Here is a 20,421-nt window from a genome sequence, read left to right on the forward strand (position 1 = left end):
GCCTGAGCACAGGGAACGTGCAAGGGGTTTGAGCCTGTGTGTGTGTGTGTGTGTGTGTGTGTGTGTGTATATCTGTGTGTGTGTGTGTGTGTGTGTTTCATGCACACAATCTCTATCTCACAAGGCTTATCTTTATCCACAGTCTCTGGAGGGTTTCATCTGATGTCAGAAAAGGTGAAAATAGAGAGCTGGATCGAGGAAGATGAAATGAAAAAGGAGATAGGACAAGAATCAACAAAAGTAGAAGAAACAGAGATGAGGAGGTGTTAAGGGCAGGGTTTGAATATAAGAAGGCTAGAGATGGATATCCAGAGAGATGTTGCACTCCCCAGATAGAACATAGAGTCAGGGAGACGGGGTCTTTGAGGGAGAAAGATGCAGCGTACAGCTCTATGAACGACCCCCGGATTTAGAAATGCAAACTGACCGACCAAGCAAGTGAGGGGCCGAGGTATGAAACTGCAAAGAGAGAGCAAGGGGGAGGATTGTAGAAAAGAGAGATGGAGTCAGTGGGGTCTTTGTACTAGATGTTTGGGATGTTCTTTGTTGCCTGGCGTTGGCCCAATCCTGTCCGTGATCGGCCTGGGCTGCTTTGAACCCAGGGGTTTTGGAAAGAGCAGCCGGCTCCTGGGGCGACACATGGCCATGACAAAGAGCCAGGCAAAATGCCCGGCAAGTCACAAAAGCCCGGTCCCTTAGGTCATGGGCAGAATTCAGCATGTGCCGCCCAGTGTCTGCCAATCAGCATGCCAGGACCTTAGCGTTAATATCCTCCATCATTAGGTTCTTACATTAAAGCCCTCCCCGTTTTATCCCGGTGCTCATGCACAGGGGAAGGCTGATAGGAGGATAATTATGCATTACTGGGAGAAGACTGACACCCTCCACACATGCACGGCCACCCCTTTGTTAGGGTTCCAACCCTATGGTGGTCTGCTTTAGTTATTAGGGCCCAAGCACATTTTTCAGATCTCGTCCTATACCGTAGCTCCACTTGCCACCAAATAGGCAGTGAATCATCACTGGATCACGCTTATTACAAGTTGTATAAAGCATGTCTATATCTCAATTACTTTTCATGTTATTGAACAATCAAACAGTGCGTGGCTCTGGACATAAATGAACATTGTCATCATAAAACTCACAGGGTGTGTTCAAATAAGTGCCCCAGATATCCCCAGACGGTTTTATATACATACGCCACTAGGGGGCGCTACTAGCGCAAGATAGGTGAGTGGCATTACACACATTTTACTATAAATCACATATTAATTGTCCAATCACCACACATCTCTCAGGATATGTCCTCATAAGTACCTGAACCACGCCCTGAAAGTTTCATTGATATTGAACACCAGGGGGCGCTATAAATGCAGACAAACTGCAGTTGTTATAGTGCAAATCAGTCTATAAATTACTAAATGTTTGTCCAATCAACACAAAACTTCCAGGAAATGTCTACATAATGACCTTACACATACACTGCAAGTTTCATTCAAATCGACCACTAGGGGGAGCTTTAAATGCACAATAACTGGATGTGGAATGACACAAATCAAGCTTGCAGCTTTTGGCCGTGAGCTGGACTGAGCTACATATCACACTGAATTAAAAATAAATGTTTTTGACAAGTCAGTTGGAGGCATTTTAAACCAAATGCATGGTTAGTCCAGTTGTTACAACGCTTGCAGGATGTGTTGTAGAACAACGTTGGACCACATGTGTGAAATTACTTTGAAGTTGCTATTGAGAAAAAAGCTTTGAACCTGCGAATCGCCGCTTGCGGCTATATTTATCATTTATCATTTATATTTGTTGAAAACGTCACAATGGATCTAATGACTAGGGCTGGGTTAAAATAATCCTTTTCCCAATTAAAACATATCTGAAATCAATCTTTTAATTAATGTAACACCTTCCAAAAATAGATGTGACAGGTGCAAAAAAGACTGGTAAAGTCTGGTGAACAGGTTAATTGGTCATGATTAGGTATAACAGAAGCTAAAATGTGATATTTTGATTTATTGGCCGATATATATTTTTATAAAATCCAGAAACGCGTAACAAAACTAAAATAATATCAGTGAACAGAAGAACATCAAAGTATATTAAAGTTCTGATAAGTAAAATGTATGAGAATTCCGAAGATATGAATCTTAAAGTCCTTTGAACAAAAACAAATAAATCAAGAGTGTTGCCAACAGGGACAAAAACCGAATAACCAACACTGAATGTCTGTGACCTTAGATCCCTCAGGCACTGCATTAAAAACGACATCATTATGTAAGTGGGCTCAGGAACACTTCACATAACCATTGTCAGTTTACACAGTTTATCGCTACATCTACAAGTGAAAGCCATGCAAAGCCACATATCAACCACACCCAGAAACGCTGCTGGCTTCTCTGGCCTGAGCTCAACTGAGATAAACTGATGCAAAGTGGAAAAGTCCCCGTTTCAAATGGTTTATGGAAATCACGGACCCCATGTCCTGCATGCCAACAAGGAATAGGACCATCCAGATTGTTATCGGCGCAAAGTTCTAAAGCCAGCATCTGTATAGGGTAATTAACATGGTATAGTTGGTTTTACAAGAATGTTCCTCAACATAGTCACTCTGCTCACTGGCTGTAGTCTACTCTATGGTGTTGACTGTTGGCTGTAGATTCAATGTCAATGACACATTAATAAAGTTAAGTAAAAAGTTCTTCATTGTATTTGTGTAACTATTTCAAATTATTATGTATGTTTATATTGGTATTGTAACGGAAGATTCCCAAATCTTATTGATCAATATCAATGAGACTAGGGAAAGTTCCGTTACAAAGGAAATATAATCAAATTGGGATCTTGTGAATTGAAGTCAAAACAATTCGGGACAATCATTGGAGATATCCATCCCTAGCGGGTAATATGAAAGCTGTTGCTGTGACAACCACAGAGAACTGTCACTCAATTTGGAGCCTTTTGCAGCTTTCAGTCCATTGTTTTGGTTTTAAGGCCCACATTTTTACGGTTTTGGTTTAGTCCCACCGCTCTCAGAGATAAGCTCGGATAAATCCACAGTGCACTAGAACAGACCCCCAAAGGACAGACAGACAGACAGACAGACGGTAAACACCGTGGAGCATTCATCAGTTAGAGAGCCAAATATTCCTCTCAGGAGCCGGTGGAGATTAAACCAGGGCTAAAAGGAGAGAGTAAATATTGTACTTACATCTGTAAGGTGGCTAAACAACCGAAGACAAATGAATGCTAATGTTGCTCTTTAACTGATGTGGAAATAGGCAACTAGTTGCAAACACATTAGCCATATCTACTTCAAAGTTCAGTATAATGTATGTCAATGTTGTATTAACAGCTTGTTGTGCTGCCTCAGAGGCAGAAACCCCAATTATTATTATTTTAAAATATAATCTCAGACATGTTAACTTGGGTTTCACTTTCATGCCTATGGCAATCTTTTCTATGAGTAACATTAGCATTCCGCACACTAATGTAATTGCTGAGATTTGGTACACCAGCCATATCAGGCAGGTTCTAAACAAGAGTTGAGATATATCATCCTGTTTAGGCCTGCAACTAATGAATACATCAATAAAAAATTTGAATTTCTGGTTTCTTGATTAATTGATTATGAAACGTGAAATTATGTAGTGAAAGAATACCAATTTCTCAGAGGCTATGGCAATGTCATAAAGCAGGGGTCTTTTAAGTTTTTTAATTCAAGGACCCCTTACCTGAAAGAGAAACAGAGCAGCGCCCCCCTTCTATAAATATTATATAAAATGAAGTTGCATATTAAACTGGACCTACAATAACATGTGCGGTGGCCTGAAGCCTTTATAGATACATTTTTTGTGCATAAAATACTAAGCTATTAAAAATAATTGCTGGCATGATTTTATAAATCATGTTTTAATGTTAAACATACAGTACATGTGGCACAGTGAATCCTAAAGCCCAGTTCAGACCAAAGACTCACAACGACTCACAAGTGTAAACTTGAAACTACGTCAGTCTGCAGCATTGTAAAACCTGCCAATTAGAAAAGACGAGATGGTGTATCATCTCCATAGCAACGTCTTTTTCTACTTCCGTCCTAAGTTCCGATTTCAAAGCTTTTTTGTAGTTGAATATACAATTTGTTTCATCTAAATATAAATGTGGGTAACATTAATGATGGTGAGATGCTTGTTACAGTTACATTTCTAGTGTTGAATTGGCAAAAACACGTTTTATTTCACTGAGTCATGGCATTGTCCTAGGCGCTCCCTCTCTAGCTCGCTCCACCGTGGCTGCAAGTTGAGCCTCTGTTAACAATTTGTAACAGAAATCAAATGGATTTTGCATTATTTTACAGTTGATGACTTTACAAGATGACTTTGCTATTGGAGTTGAAGTCCCTTATGCTCTAGTCTCACACTGCCAGTTCTTTCTCCACAGTGCTGTGGAGGAGGGTCTGGCTAGTCCACACAGCGTTCCTGGATGGGAGACAAACATGCTCTGGTTTATTAACATTTCTGTAAACCAGTCACAGTTGTCTTGGGTGGTGCTAAGCTCCAGAAGGAGCCACGGTGCCTCCTTCAGAGGGCAAGTGATTCAACAGCTGGATGTTTCAGAGGATCTTCACTGAACATCACACTGAGAACTATCAGTAAAATTACTTCATTTGAGCACGGGAGAGACAGAGTTGAGCGAAAACAGGAAACTCTACATCAATCTGGACAAGTTACCTCTAGTTTACCTCCGATACAAAGTTATCTGTTGGATCTCTCCGTAATGATAACGTTCTAAATGGAATTATTTCCCTCATGTCTTCTGATCGGTTTCTTGGACGAGGAATTTAGTGAACTGGAGTATCCAGCCAAGGTACATTTCAAATTCTGAATGCCAAATCATACAAATCCAGTTTATTCTTCTTGGCCTTTTGAGCTCTCGGACCAACATCCATCACACATTAAATGTAGCAACCTTTCAGCCAAGAAACACAACGTTGCTTTGCTTGATGCATAGAAGTCCTTACAACACTAAACAACGTTCCCTAAATGAGTACAAAAAAAGGTCAGATTTACACTATATTTTCTGCTTTGTGTGTTTTCATTGGAGGGTGTGTGTGGAGCATCAGGATTTGGTAAGTACTGCTATTAACTGGGAGGCTGAGGCCTGCCAAGTCAAACACCAGTGCCAGTCAAGAGCGCCAATAATCAAATCACCAATTCACTGAAAGCAATCGGTTTCTCCCAGAAGTATGGGAGCCCTGGTCTGCCTCTCTCTCTGAGCTGGATAACACAACAAACGTTCTTAATAGACTTCTGTCATTCCAGATGACTTCATGTTAGTGGAGTCCTAGGAGTGGAGCCAGAGCAAAGGACGGAGAGAGCCAAAGCACAGCCGGTTACAAAAAGTGCAAAATCACAAGTATTTGAGAAGTTCTGAGCCATTTAAATTTTTCTAAAACTTTTCCTGAACAACAAACTTTCTATTGTATCCTTAGAAAACCTGCTATATTATTTAATTAAACAATCTAGAATCCAGTAACATTTAAAAAGTGTTTGTTTTTCTCAACACTTTGGGACTTTCATAATTAGAGTCGGGTTTAAAATTCCTCTCATCTCGTCCCTTGCTAAGTTCTTCTAATTGTCCTTAGATATTCAGCAAGTATTTCATGGTAATTAGTCTCTGTGTAGCCGTGGGCTAAAGAAAATGACGTGGGAAGGGAAAGGCAGACCAAATTATATCACTGATGAAAGTTGTGCTAATCCACTCACACACTATTCTGTTCTCTCAACCCACTTCTATACACTTACTTTGCACCAAATGTGAGCCAACACCATCCCAACTGGTTTAATAGAAATTTCCTATGTTATTATTGTTTATGTCATGAATAGTAATTAAGCCTGAGAGGGTTTGTAAAGGGACTTTACCCTGCTTATTCTAATTATTGTTAAAGGGTAACAACCTTGACCCTATTTATCTATGTTTTTATGTGACTGATTGGTCCAGTATTAAGTGAGACGTCTGCAGTCGGCAGCAGGGAAACAACCTACAATGTGAAGTTAATGGGCAATTGCGCACTTTCCAATTTATGCCGTCAAATTATTAGCGAGGGTGCCGAGCCTGAGGACAGAGCTGTGGTGGTGGACTTTGTCACATGGAGTGAGCAGAACCATCTACAGCTCAACGTGACAAAGACCAAGGGGCTGGTGGTGGATCTAAGGAGAGCCAAGGCACCAGCGAGCCCTGCTTCCATCCAGGGGGTCAGTGTGGACATTGCGGAGGACTACAAATACCTGGGAGTGCACTTGGACAATACACTGGACTGGGCCAAGAACACTCATGACCTCTACAGGAAGGGCCAAAGCCGTCTCTATTTTCTGAGGAGGCTGAGGTCCTTCAACATCTGCAGGACCATGCTGAGGATGTTTTATGAGTCTGTGGTGGCCAGTGCTATCCTGTTTGCAGTTGCATGCTGGGGCAGCAGGTTGAGGGTAGGGGACGCCAACAGGCTCAATAAACTGATCCGCGAGGCCAGTGACATTTTGGGGGTGGAGCTACTCTCTGTTGGTGGTGTCAGAGAGGAGGACGCTGTCCAAACTACATGCCATCTTGGACAATGTCTTGTACCCACTCCATGGCTTGCTGCTAAATCACAGGAGCACTTTCAGTGATAGACTCATTCTCCCAAAATGCATCTGAGAGCGCGACAGGAAGTCATACATATACCCTACATATCCACACTCTTTATATTTCTTTATTTATATTTCCACTCTTTTTTACCATACTATATTTTACTATTTGTGCAACTGCAAGACAGAGTTTCCCCTCGGGGATCAATAAAGTATTTCTGATTCAAAGTCGACAGAAACTATGTAAAACTATCAAAATCAGTCTTGGTTCTTCTTTTCACTCTTTTAACAAGCCCCACTCTGGTCTGGTTGAAATAAACCCTTAGTTTACCCATGTACATGTGGAACTATGCTGGCTCTAAACATGCTACAATTGGTGATTATTTAATATTGGCAATGGCAATCGGAGATGTTTAACAAACAGGATCTTACTCTTTACCCAAAACATCTCTCTCTGTTAAGATCCTTTCTATAAAGTTGTCAGACAACAAATCAAGAGTTACAATCTCAGCATGTCAGTCACAAAAACAGCACTTTTAGTGGACGGAAATTAACGATGCACATTTGCCACTTCATAGCAGTGGACCTGGTCACCATTTCCTACACTTGTAACACCAGTAAGGGGAAACCTCTGAACACATGCAGTTGGAAGCTGCTCTTGGACCAGACCAGCTGATAAGCTACATGAGAACTCATGGCGGATGTCACGTCTATCAGCGATGGCATTCTTCCCTTATGCCTTGCCAACACTGACATGTTGTGAGAGGTTCAAACAGGGCGACCCTGCCTCGCGAGCCGACGCTGTCAGAGATAAGCTAGCTCTTTTCAGACACGTCTCGGGAAAGACAAAGAGTCGGCTCCTGCCGCGCCTTCATCCATCAAGCCTTCGCACATTGTGTTACTCTCGCAGAAGCGCTTCAGTTTCCAGGGTTAGTTTTACCCTTCACCTAGCCCACATCTGTCGTCTTTACACAAAAGCACATTCCTACAATTAACGCTGATTTATCCTGCAAAATGAAGGCATGCTTGACAGAGAGGAGGAGGTTGTTACATCATATATACAGAGATACGTCAAAGAAAGAGAACACTGCTTTAAGTGTCAGATCAAACCTATAAGAAAGCTGCATCATACTTTCTGGTTGATTTAATTAAATAAATGACAATTTTCTGCCATAAGGTTATAAGAGTCTAGTTTTTAATTCCTTTTAGTTTGACTTTTGGATTTCACATTAGTTTAGTTAGTTAGTTCATATTAGTTTTGAAAGTATTTTAAGAGTGTGTTTGCTAGTTTTACTTTCCTTTCAGTTTTACAATAGTTAGTTTGTTTTTGTCAGACAAAACACAGGGTTGGATAATAGCCATGATGTTTAATCTTTGCACTATTTAGGTGTCTGATGTGAAGTAGTTAGGACACAGCATCATCGTGTCAAGTGTGTTTAGTTTATGTGGTTCACTGTGAATTGACAAACCCTAAAACCCTGCAATGCGAATATTCTAGTGACAGCAAACATTGTCGCTCCCTAAAGATGCAATGGGAAATCTATCACATGTTAAGAGCATCAGTGTAATTCAATCCATCACCCGAGGACAATCTTTCGTAACGCTGCAGACGTCAGAAGCTCTTCAGTGTTTCCACCCAGCAGACATAGCCTCTCTTCCAGGACACCACGTTTTCTATGAACTAAATTAACTGCCTTGCTACTTGGAGGTGACAGCGAGATTGGCAAAGCCCCTTCTCTGCATCCGCCTGGTTGAAAGGTGTTAGCAGCCTTGAGGCTATGCAATCAGATTTTATTCTCTCGTCCTCCAGGGAAGTCCCACACAGGGCCCCTCTTGATTAAAGCTCCACTGTGACTGACTCATACAATCTGAGTCCTGCTAGCTTCACAAACAGCTGGAATTACTCAGTAAATCAGCCTTCTTCCCGATGTCAAGTAAAGTTCTGCCGTGTGCGCATGTGCGTGTGCATGTGTGTGTACATAACGAGAGTGACAGCTAACCTTAGGAGCTGGGACGCGGCTATATATATTAAACAACTTTTTCAGGCTTGTTGGATTTCAAGCCTGTGGGGACAGCTTCAGTCTAAAGATTATCCTGCCAAAGCGCCGCAATATTGTATTTGCCCAAGTCAAGGCCAGGTGCAGTCAATCACCTGCTACCTCAGGCACCTAAGCAGAGACGTGTGTGTGTGTGTGTGACGGAAAGTTGTGTCACATGTTTGTTGGGTAACCATACAGATTTTTGTCTTTTCTTTAATCTGCCATCTAATCTGTTGATAGTTGGAGCAGACGATGCAGGAACCTTTTCTGTGTAAACAGACAACAGAGTTTTATCTTATCTTCCTCTTATTCATCTTTTCTTTGTGGCAGAAGCATAGAAACGGACTGTGTACACTCTCCTACATGCATGTGTTTATGCAGTCACTGTGGATGCCCCATTGTATTTTTCCTGTCTCGGCTTGGTTAGCAGGTTGAAGGGTGGGAGGAGGAAACTCTGACAGCGTTGCTGTCATCGTGCTCACAGGCTTGTTCCTGTCATGTATGATGTATCCCCCTGTTGAATCCTGTGGGCTGGATTTATCACATTATACTGCTCTTATTCCAATCTTTCTACATCAAAGCCGTTCCAAATGTCGCCCGGGGTAAACCTTCCCACAGTTGCTGACCAGAGGATACATCGAAACATACAGAGCAAAGATGTTGCTCTAAAAACATGCTAAGATAGTTTAAAACATTAAAGCAGCTATAATCACCGTATTAATATTAACCCTCTGAGGTCTAAGGGCCTTTTTAGAGCTTCTTGAATTCTCCTTTTAAGACTATTTGCATATATTCTGATCCCTGTGTGTTTCATCAACATGTTCAGAACAGGCTTTCTGTAAAGTGGTGCCCAGAGCAATGTATTGAGCTAATTGGGCCCCAATGCAGACATATTTTATTCAAATCTCTTGTGAAAACAAAATTGTTTTGGTGCTTGAAATGAGTTTTCTAAAGTCTTGGGTTCAGATAAGTAGTATAAGCTTGGACTCGCCGGTTGGTCTTTTGTCCTCAGACGGTTAACAATGGAGCCCATCACCGATTACCTGATTTCAAATGGTCATTACTAACATAATCCACAATCCACCTGCACTAATTAGTATTTTAAAATGGGTCAAATGCCTATGTGCGTCGTACTACAGATCATTTGCAGAGACAAAATTACGGAGGATTAAAACCTGACTGCAGTGTTTTAGAGCATTTTTTGTATCTTTAACTTTGTTGTTTTGGTCCACTCTTACTCTTACAGCAGGCAGCTGTGTTCGGGGAAAAAGCTCAGATAAACCCACTGTTCTAAATATCCAGCAGAGGTAGTGACTGCTGAACGGGAAGCATTTTATCGCCCAAAGAGCGTTATGTTTTCTTTAAGACGAAGGTGGAGAACCAAACAGAGCTAAAAGTCAAGTTAGTAATGGACACAAACAACGCCAAACAAATGGTCACGTTGCTCAGAGTCTGCTGGATGTGTAAATAGGCTGCTATTTAGCATATTAACAGTGACAACACAGTGTTGTGTTTTCCGCCTGCCTCTGCTTATGGTTTATAGTTGTCACCTATTACGTAACATAGGACGCCATGGGGGTTGGTCAGACAATAATCAGTCTATTTTTACACCTGTGCATCTGCCCGGCGGAGGCTAGAGAGAGGGGGTGAGTTCCGTTTTTTTGCACTATTGTAACGCGCTGAGCGCTTTAATAAGCATTAGCGGTAGCGTTACACGGACGCAGGAAAATTAAAAACATAATGCACACTACTAGAAATTTTTTGATATTGAAATTTTTGACTTTTTTTTAAACCAGGTCAAAACCCTGATCAAGCGATAGGAAGACCTGTGGATTCATTTATGTAGGCAATAGGAAGTGGAGCTGCTTTTGAAGGTGAAGTGTACATGTTTGTGTGCTGAATGGAGACACTAAAGATACAACCAGAGGGCCCCCTACTAATTTACATTAAGAAAGGCCGACTCACACATGCTGTACATAATCTTTTGAGCTAGAGACTTGATCCACCACAGAGTTTAATTCAATCTTTATGTAGCAAGGATTATAGTATTTCCAAGGAGGCACAATGGAGAATATTACTCACCACTGAGAACCGCTGAAATGGAGAGAACATAAATGTTATTGATCCTACAGGGGAAATGTGGTCATCACATCAGCAAAGAATGGAGGTGTTCGCTGGGGAGAGAACTGAGGATTTTGATTGAAGGTGTGATAAAAGATCTACGTGTAAGTAAAATGGGGTTTAAAAGATCCAGTCCTGAAACATCTACAAATGTAACAAATCATTTTTCCAGCAGCTAAATGTGTTCCAAGATGTCTACTTAGGTATTGGAAGATTAGAAGCAATTGCAAATAATAAAGAAAATGCTGCATCTTTACCACTTCCCAAGCTGTGGGATTACTTGAGAATGTGAGACTGATAACAAAAAAAACTGCTCCTCAAATGCCAGATAAAATAAGGAGTGAAAGCAAGGGAAAGGCCTCAGATGTGGAAGTCCAAGGGCTTATCCAAGGATAGGGAGAGGTTCATGAAGCGTTGCGCACAGAAACATGATGCACAGAGCAAACACAATTGGCCATTCAGCTTCACAATGGGTCGTGTCTAGTCTGGCTGATGCATTTCTATGTCGACCTTCAGTAGTGTTCCACCCCTCTGAACAGGCCCCTGTTTGTGGGGGCAGATGTCAGTCAGCTGGCCCCCTGAGGAACATGAGCACTACTCTGTAGGCAGCCCTGCATATGGCCTGACTGTAAAAAGACAGTAGAAATGACTTAAGTATTGCTAACCAGAAGTCCGGCTTTTGACTGAGCTTGTGCTTGGAGCAGTGTTTCATCGGGGTCAGACATCTCTCTGAAAGATGCATTACGGAAATGGCAATCAGATGGTAAGCTCGACTAGCGGGCCCCTGCTATTTTATATTGGAATCGTTTTCTGCATATCCTATAATATTATATGATGTTTTTTTGTTGTATCCGCACTCAGTAATGTATTACAACAGACTTAAATATGGCAACAGGACGTTAAATTATGAATCATAAGAGCGCATGGGTAGCTCACCTAGTAGCGCGCGCCCATGTAAACAGGTTTACCTCTGTGCAGCCGTCGTGGGTTTTACTCCAACCAGTGGGCCTTTGCTGCATGTCATTCCCCATCTATCTCCCCTTGTTTGAATTTGGCGGTCCTATAGAATGAAGGCCTAAAAATGTCCCAAATATAAAAGAAGATGAACCATCTGTGTTGCTTTTATTAGGGGTGGGAATCACAAGAGGCCCAAAATACAATATAATTGTAATTTTAAACCTTATATTCTGCAATGTATGGAAATATATTACTTTTTTCCAACATCAAATTAAATCCCAAAAGGAAAACCGTTTTCATCTAAACAGATAATTTACTCGGTTGTCCTCTTGTTGTGTGTGTACGTTCTAAAGTAGTTTTAGTTCGGCAACAGAAACGTCTGATTTGACAGATAGTCTAGCTAGCTGTCTGGATTTACCCAGCAGAGATCTGAGGACCAGGTAACCATAGTTAAGAAAGAAAGAGGGAAGAAATAGACATGAAAACCGTAAGAAATCTCTGAATTGGAACTTCATGGATTCCCTCATGCACGCCGACTGACATCACGAATGTCTAATGACATCACAGCCCAAAAAACCAACTGCACCATCTAGTGGACTAAAAAAAATAAAGTTGCTTTTATCATTCTAGTTCCAAAAAGTTAAATTCTAATATGCAATTTCAATTAGAAGAGATGCTTGGCTTCTGTGTATAATAAATACAGTGCTGCCACGGAAAATATCGTGATAATATGCTGATGACCCTGAAGATATGCATACAAAGTACACACAGTATACAAATCCAATCAAAAGGGCTATCTATGGGAAAAGTGATCTATTTTTACAGCAGCAGCCGAGGGGATGACAATCGCCAGGGAAAAGAAATGTCTATACATTCTCTAACATCAAAGCATCGCCCATACTATCCTGGGCTCTGCCTTTGGGATATGCACGCTAAGCCCCCCAGCATTCCTTGATAATACCCCCCCTTCCCCTATACCTCTCTGCTTTTGTGTAAACATGAGGGCCAGATATTGGTAAGTTATAGATAGCCAATTGCTTCATGGAAAGCTTTACTGTACACAAAAACAGGAAGGTTAACCTCTCAGAAGAAAACCTGCTTAGTCGCCTGCAGAAATGAACACTTTAACTTGACTGCATTAAAGAAGCCCCCCCTAACTGAAAAAAAGAATAGCAGTTTCACTGTGAAGGTGCACGAGAGAAAGAGAGAGAGAGTTTACGAGTGGTTTAGCAGAGACAAATAACACAGAAGAGCTTATAACTGAATGTTACTACAGCTTTCACTACTGTTGGGCATCAATAGTGGATTCTGAGCTCAGGGTACTCGATCATTTGAAACCTTTGTCTTTTTTTAGACACTGAAGATGATCTGTGTATCCATCAGTAATGCACGGAGAGATTAATGGAGTGGTTCATTATTAATTATCCATAGAAGACAATAATTTGTTTTAGTCCCCCAATGAACTCTTATGTTCCACCTGTTACGGTCCATAACACACAGATTGAAGCGGTTTCTTCCTATAAATATGTTAGCCATCTATGGGTATTATGCTCTATCATAGTACATTTGATACATTTATATAAATTATATCTGTAGCAAGTGGAACAACATTTCCTTTTTTGGAGACTAAGGTCATTTGGAGCAAAGAAACAGATCCTGGTATGTTTTTCTAATCTATATTCCAGTGCTCTGCAGTATGGAATCAGTGAGTGGTACAGTTGTCTGTTCAGCTCAATGCTAAACCGGCTCCTCTACTACGGATCTGCTTATGGACTGGGGGCCGAACCCTTGAGTCAGGTTTTCAAACTGTGTCTACTGAAAGAATGTTGTCTCTGATTTCTTCTGGCTCATACACTCATTCGGTGAATAGGATTCAACACAACTGGAGTCTCTACTGTCCAGCAGTGGTGTTGAAAACTGTATCTTCATTGTCCTTTTAAATTTTGCAATTTGCAAGTATCTTATCTGCGATAACATACTTAGATAGTTGAAAGAAAATATCAGCAGAAAAAATTGCTTTTAGTGCTGCCTTTTGTGTTCAATTCAATTCGTTAATAAAACAATGCAAGATATGATTTCCTTTTTTGTTTTCAATTCCACAAGCATTTTGTTGTATTTTAGAAGAATACCGAAAGCAGCATGAGTGCAAATAAAGTGTCTCTTTTATATAGACCTTAGTGGTCCCTAATATTGTATCTGAAGTATCTTTTGTATAGACCTTAGTGGTCCCCTAAGACTGCATCTGAAGTCTCTTTTATATAGACCTTAGTGGTCCCCTAATACTGTATCTGAAGTCTCTTTATATAGACCTTAGTGGTCCCTAATACTGTATCTGAAGTCTCTTTTATATAGACCTTAGTGGTCCCCTAAGACTGCATCTGAAGTCTCTTTTATATAGATCTCAGTGGTCCCCTCATACTGGATCTGAAGTCTCTTTTATATAGGCCTTAGTCGTCCCCTAATACTGGATCTGAAGTCTCTTTTATATAGGCCTTAGTGGTCCTCTAATACAGTGTGAAGTCTCTTTTATCTAGACCTTAGTGGTCCCCTAATACTGGATCTGAAGTCTCTTTTATATAGGACTTAGTGGTCCTCTAATACAGTGTGAAGTCTCTTTTATATAAACCTTAGTGTTCCCCTAATACAGTGTCTGAAGTCTCTTTCATATAAACCTTAGTGGTCCTCTAATACAGTGCCTGAAGTCTCTTTTATCTAGACCTTTATCCACAGACTCACACAAGTCAACAGAGGGGAAAGTTGCTGATGGAGATAGTGATAGAGTTAACCTGTAATGGTTGTCAAGAAAATAGTCCAGAACACAACCTTAGCATATTCTTTTTGTATATCCTGTTGTATATACTATTCTGTTAAACCCCTTTCCAATTTTGGTTTATTTTACTCAGTTAATTAAAAGTTAAATAAACTCATTTATGTTTAGGGCCCCCAAGGGTCTGGGTTCCCGGGGCAGTTTAGCCCGGTTGGTAATTCCGCTCTGCGTTTTATTCTTCTTACCTAGCAGTTGCACACCACGGGTCAGACCGTAGACATCAATAAGGGCCCAGAGGGGCTCGGCCGTGCGAACTCCACTGAAGAACAGCATGGGACTGGACTCGTTAATGCGGTAGAAGACTCGGCCTTTCTTGTCAACCCAGAAGGCGATAACGCTGCCCTCGTTGGCAAACTCCTCAGGCAGGGCCTTGGCCCAGAAGCCGCTCTGGGACACCAGGTCGGGGCAGGCGTACTTGGGCAGGCTGTCAGGGTTTATCCTGGAGGGGTCTTTGGCAGTGAAGCCCAGACGTAGAGCCCCGCTCCAGCAACACTGCTTTTTAGTAATCTGGGGAGAAGAGAACCAAATGTGCTTGATTGGTTTTATTTAGAAATATGAATTATTTCCTAGGAATTTGATGGAAATAGTGCAAACTGCCATTTGACATGTGACTGTAGATCACCCCCAACTCTTAACTACTCCTTTATAAGCCTAACGTCATAAGCGCTATTCAAACAGGACAAAAATGACCAGGGGGCCTTGCTGTTGTCATTTAGAAATTACCACCCCATCTACCCCCAATGTCTTATTTGACATAGGCCTGTTCAATTCAATTCAATTTTATTTATAGTATCAATTCATAACAAGAGTTATCTCAAGACACTATACAGATAGACCACACTCCAGAATTTACAAGGACCCAACAGTTCTAGTAGTTTCCTCCAGAGCAAGCAACAGTGCGACAGTGGCGAGGAAAAACTTCCTTTTAGGCAGAAACCTCGGTCTGACCCAGGCTCTTGGTAGGCGGTGTCTGACGGGCTGGTTGGGGTTAGAATGAAGAGTGGCAATAACAAAAATAGAAAAAATTTCAGTAGGTGTTATGGGTTCATAGTGTTTTGCTATGGTTCTGCCTGAGATGTGGGGGAGGGGTGGGTTAGTTCAGCTGCTCACAAGCTTAATCGGGTTATTACATGCATTAATACATGCAGGTTTGCCTCATTAGGTCCTTCGTGGGGAGGGACTGGGGCAATCTGAAAGTGTAGAGCAGTTACATTTTTATAATATTTAGGGTGCCCATTGTAGAAGGTCCATATATATGTATAAATAGTAATGTTGGCTGTTTCTGATCTATCCAATTGTATTGATGTTTTGAGAAACTAGGTGGTAATGTTGCTTGCTCAAGTTAGCTCAACCTTTAATCAGCAGGTGGTATGGTCCAATTAGAGGAGGCTGAGAGTAGAAAGGAGGGGTGTCACTGCCCAATGTGAGTCTAGTCAGAGTAGCTTGAGTAGACAAGTAGCCTCCAAGATGCTAACGAGAGCCATCTGGAATGTCAATACAGTGAAAATGGCCCTAGATAGCTACGTTTCTGAAATGAATTCCATCTTCTGTTAATGTTTGTAATGAGAAAAATGTATGATTTTATGGATTTCACTAATTTCTGACATGTTAGGCCATAAACCGTTTACATCTGCACGCGACTCACATCGGGGAGTGACAGGGGGCTTGGCAGCTTGCTTTGACGTTGCCGTTTTGTTTGCTGTTATTTTGCCTCAGTTTATTATCTTTTGTATTTTGGTTTGGAGTATGTTTTGATGCCGTTTTGTTAATAAATACACACCTTGTGCATTTAAAAGCCTCTCTCCAGTCGCCAATCGTGACAGTCCCACACATATGATGTCAATGATCCGTCAAAACGTTCGTTTATAACTGGCAACGCGGCCGATACAACCCCGAATCCCTGAGATGCCGATTCATACCGGACTACTAAATATTATCACACAACCTCTGTGTTTGGGGAAATATGGTCGGTCATTTGCAGAGGAATTTTTTTCCGACTACTTGCAAACATGGTAGATTCACACAGGATTAAAATCCCAGACAACCTCCTCTAATATGACAAATTAAAGGACGTCTCCAGGAAATCTGTAAAATAGATCTGTATACGTGGTTTTCATTCATATGCAGACAGCGAGTAGGACCCGAAAAGTACTTTTCTTTGTTATAGTGAAATACTTCTGTGTCTTTTATAGGACATTTTTTTTGTTTATTCTTCTGGACTTCATTGAGGAACTCAAACTTAGATAAAAGCAGTTTTGACAGTTTAAAAGCTCCGTAGACTTTTTAGGAGTGCTCCATTCGGACATGAAATACCTTGAGGCGGACTTGCTCATACAGCGCTAGGGGCCTGTTGCTGAAGGTGATGGCGTTGCAGAAGCTGGCCTGCCTCTTGACTGTCCTCTGGACTACGTCCATGACGATTTGGGATCCCTTGGCGCTTGGATGGAAGAGGAGTGGGCTGATGTGAAGGGGCCCGCCAACGCTGCCACACTGGATAGGCAGGCACCTCTTGGGTTTGTGGTGGCATCGGTGGGACGTGGACGGGAAAGGACCACCAAGGGAATCTGAGGCATAGAGAGGCAAAAAGGAGACCAGATCACAGAGAGAATTGAGCTTTACTGTGAAAAAAACTGATTAGGAGCAGGAGCCTAGAGTTAGTAATGTAATAAGAGTCTGATGCTTCTGTTTGAAATGTAATAAAAAACTCTGCATCACAATTATTACCACATAATCTAAGATTTCAGAATCCTTGTTTTGGGGTTCTTTTTGATTATGTTGATTATTTGTGAGCAAGGGAGTAATAAACTAATCAGGCATAATAACATTTGGGCCCTGCAGGATGAAAAGCAAATGTCGATGCAGGTCTAGATTGCAACACGTGTACAAGACAGAACATTGTGCTCCTCAGTAAGTCACATAGTGAACTACTCCTAGACCGACAGCCAGTTGGGATTAGGTGGTCCATGTTGACTGTGAGCATCTGTCAAGTCTTAGGCAAAAGCCATGCATTGGCTGGCAGCATAATGGAGTTTCAACATATTACATGCCACATACATATTAGGTAAGTAAGTAACGTTTTATTTCTATAGCACCTTTCCAACTCTAGGGTACAAAAATAGTTTACAAAAGATAAAAAAGAACAAAAGTATGCCACAAACACTTCACCACAACTATTTAGAAGCATCAAAATAAACCACGTGGTTCGAGCACAGACACAATAACAAGAGATTGGTTTAAGTGATTTTTATTTTTTAAAGGTCACATGACATGGTGCTTACACGCCTTAGTGGTCCCTAATACTGTATCTGAAGTCTCTTTATATAGACCTTAGTGGTCCCTAATACTGTATCTGAAGTCTCTTTATATAGACCTTAGTGGTCCCCTAATACTGTATCTGAAGTCTCTTTTATATAGACCTTATTGGTCCCCTAGTACTGTATTTGATGTCTCTTTTATATAGACCTTAGTGGTCCCCTAATACTGTATCGCACCCTCTTTTATATAGACGTTAGTATAGGCTGGGGGTGTGGCCTTGCCCAACTGCCACTTTGCTTGTTTGAAAGCCATGTCTCTCTCTCGTGGGGGGGCGGGGGGGGATTCTCATGGCGGACAAAGCAGAAAAGGGGGGGTATCCTTGCCCCTTATGAGGTCATAAGAGGCAAGACTCCAGATCGGCCCATCTGAGCTTTAATTTTCTCAAAGGCAGAGCAGGATACCCAGGGCTCGGTTTACACCTATCACCATTTCTAGCCACTGGGGGGCCATAGGCAGGCTGGGGGAACGCATATTCATGTGAAAAAACAACTCATAAAAGTGACATTTTCATGCCATGGGACCTTTAATGAATATAGTAGCAATTCTCTAATTCCAGCTTCTTAAAAGTGAATATTGTCTAGTTTCTTTAGTTCTCTGTGACAGTAAACTGAATATGTAAAACTGCAAATTTTGAAAACATTTTGGATGGTGCAACAAGACAGACAATGCAAATCTGACAATGCAAGACCAATGAAGACCTGATATTGGGCAAAAATCTGTGAAAATCAGTCTTGCATTGGCTCCCCTGACTTGATAATGAGCTGCATGGCCAGTAAATGTGTCTGAAAGGAGTCTGGATGAGCGGGTTTGACCACACCAACTAAGGAGCTTCTAGAAAATCTGTGTGCTGGAGCAATTTCACAGATATTCCAGAGCTGGAAACTGCCAAATTAAAATAGCTAAATTAGTATTCTGAAAGTGAGCTGAAGCTTTTGGCTGCGACAGAGAATGCTAAAATAGTTCAAAAATTTTATACATCTTCATTTTGGGATATGAAATGATTTCCAGACGTTTCAGTATTTGTGTTTTGAACATTCCAGTATTTTGTGGTCATTTACGTCGTGCCCCCTTTCTCTCAACTTGTTGGGCAATCCACATTTCTCACCTGCATATTTTAAATCCGGCAGGTTATTACAACCAGTCCGTAGCAACTGGGCTTGTTGAGAGTCCCGTTCCTGTCTCCCAGCGTTCCCAGTGTTGCATTATGGACAAATCAAGCTACTGTCAGTGGAGAAATTGTCAGTCTCTTATTTGATTATTTTCTCCCTGTATGATCTGGCTAGAAAGAAACCCAAAGTCTTCAAATGGAAGAAAATGACACATCAGCATAAACATCAGCAAAACCCGATGTTTACCCTGATGTATCAGTTACTTCACTTTTTTTTTTTCTCCAATCAAACTCGAGACCTCAACACCAGAGGAATAGGAAAACATCGATATAAAAGATAGAGTTCTTCTAAAATACCAGTATTGGAAATGCTTCCAATACTGCCTATTTCATTGTACAGGTGATAATGTAAAAAAACATTCTCCAGTCTAAATTATGTTTTTATTTAAAATAAAAAATAAAACAGAAATAATCTAGCAACCCCCTAGAATCAGGATCATAATTGTATTTAGAGGTTCTACCAGAATAGGTTACATGGTTTCATAAAAAAAAAAAAAAAAAACATGTTTGTTGTACTGCACATTTCTGCAGCTCCTCTTTTCACCCTGTGTGTTGAGCTCTCTGGTTTTAGCTGCAGAGTAAGACATCTTACTTCTGTTCCATCTTTGTTGGGAGTCGCACATGCTCAGTACCTAGGTAAGGACTACTAGCCAGTCAGAAGCAGAGTATGATGCCCCTGACAGTGCCTAGGTAAGGACTACTAGCCAGTCAGAAGCAGAGTATGAGGGCCCTGACAGTACCTAGGTAAGGACTACTAGCCAGTCACAAGCAGAGTATGAGGGCCCTGACAGTACCTAGGTAAGGAATACTAGCCAATCAGAAGCAGAGTATGAGGCCCCTGACAGTGCCTAGGTAAGGACTACTAGCCAGTCAGAAGCAGAGTATGAGGGCCCTGACAGTGCCTAGGTAAGGACTACTAGCCAGTCAGAAGCAGAGTATGAGGGCCCTGACAGTACCTAGGTAAGGACTACTAGCCAGTCAGAAGCAGAGTATGAGGGTGAGCCCTGCCAGTACCTAGGTAAGGACTACTAGCCAGTCAGAAGCAGAGTATGAGGGCCCTGACAGTACCTAGGTAAGGACTACTAGCCAGTCAGAAGCAGAGTATGAGGGCCCTGACAGTACCTAGGTAAGGACTACTAGCCAGTCAGAAGCAGAGTATGAGGGCCCTGACAGTACACACGACAGACTGTCATCCTCTGAGCTCAACCATTGGTCAAAATAATTCATTATCTGCCTTTTTTAAATTAGAAGAATTTAAGAAATTGTGTCATATAAATTAGGTTTATTGAACATGAGTAAAAACAATTTTTTTCAAAAAGATTCAAAAGAACAAGGGAATTTATAATTGAAAAACACCCATCATAG

At 41.4% G+C, this 20,421-nt stretch overlaps 1 protein-coding gene across 1 annotated transcript in view; it reads right to left on the reverse strand.

Moving 5' to 3' along the window:
• neurl1aa (neuralized E3 ubiquitin protein ligase 1Aa) overlaps positions 1-20,421 on the reverse strand; it is a 48,883-nt gene that overhangs the window by 17,202 nt on the left and 11,260 nt on the right. Inside the window, exons 2-3 of the mRNA XM_034893788.1 lie at positions 16,887-17,137; positions 14,759-15,080 (exon numbers count right to left, since the gene is read on the reverse strand). Of these exons, the coding sequence (XP_034749679.1) occupies positions 14,759-15,080; positions 16,887-17,137 (573 nt within the window). The remainder of the gene's footprint in view (positions 1-14,758; positions 15,081-16,886; positions 17,138-20,421) is intronic.

Source organism: Etheostoma cragini, chromosome 2 (assembly GCF_013103735.1).
Source record: "Etheostoma cragini isolate CJK2018 chromosome 2, CSU_Ecrag_1.0, whole genome shotgun sequence".
NCBI classification, from domain to species: Eukaryota; Metazoa; Chordata; class Actinopteri; order Perciformes; family Percidae; genus Etheostoma; species Etheostoma cragini.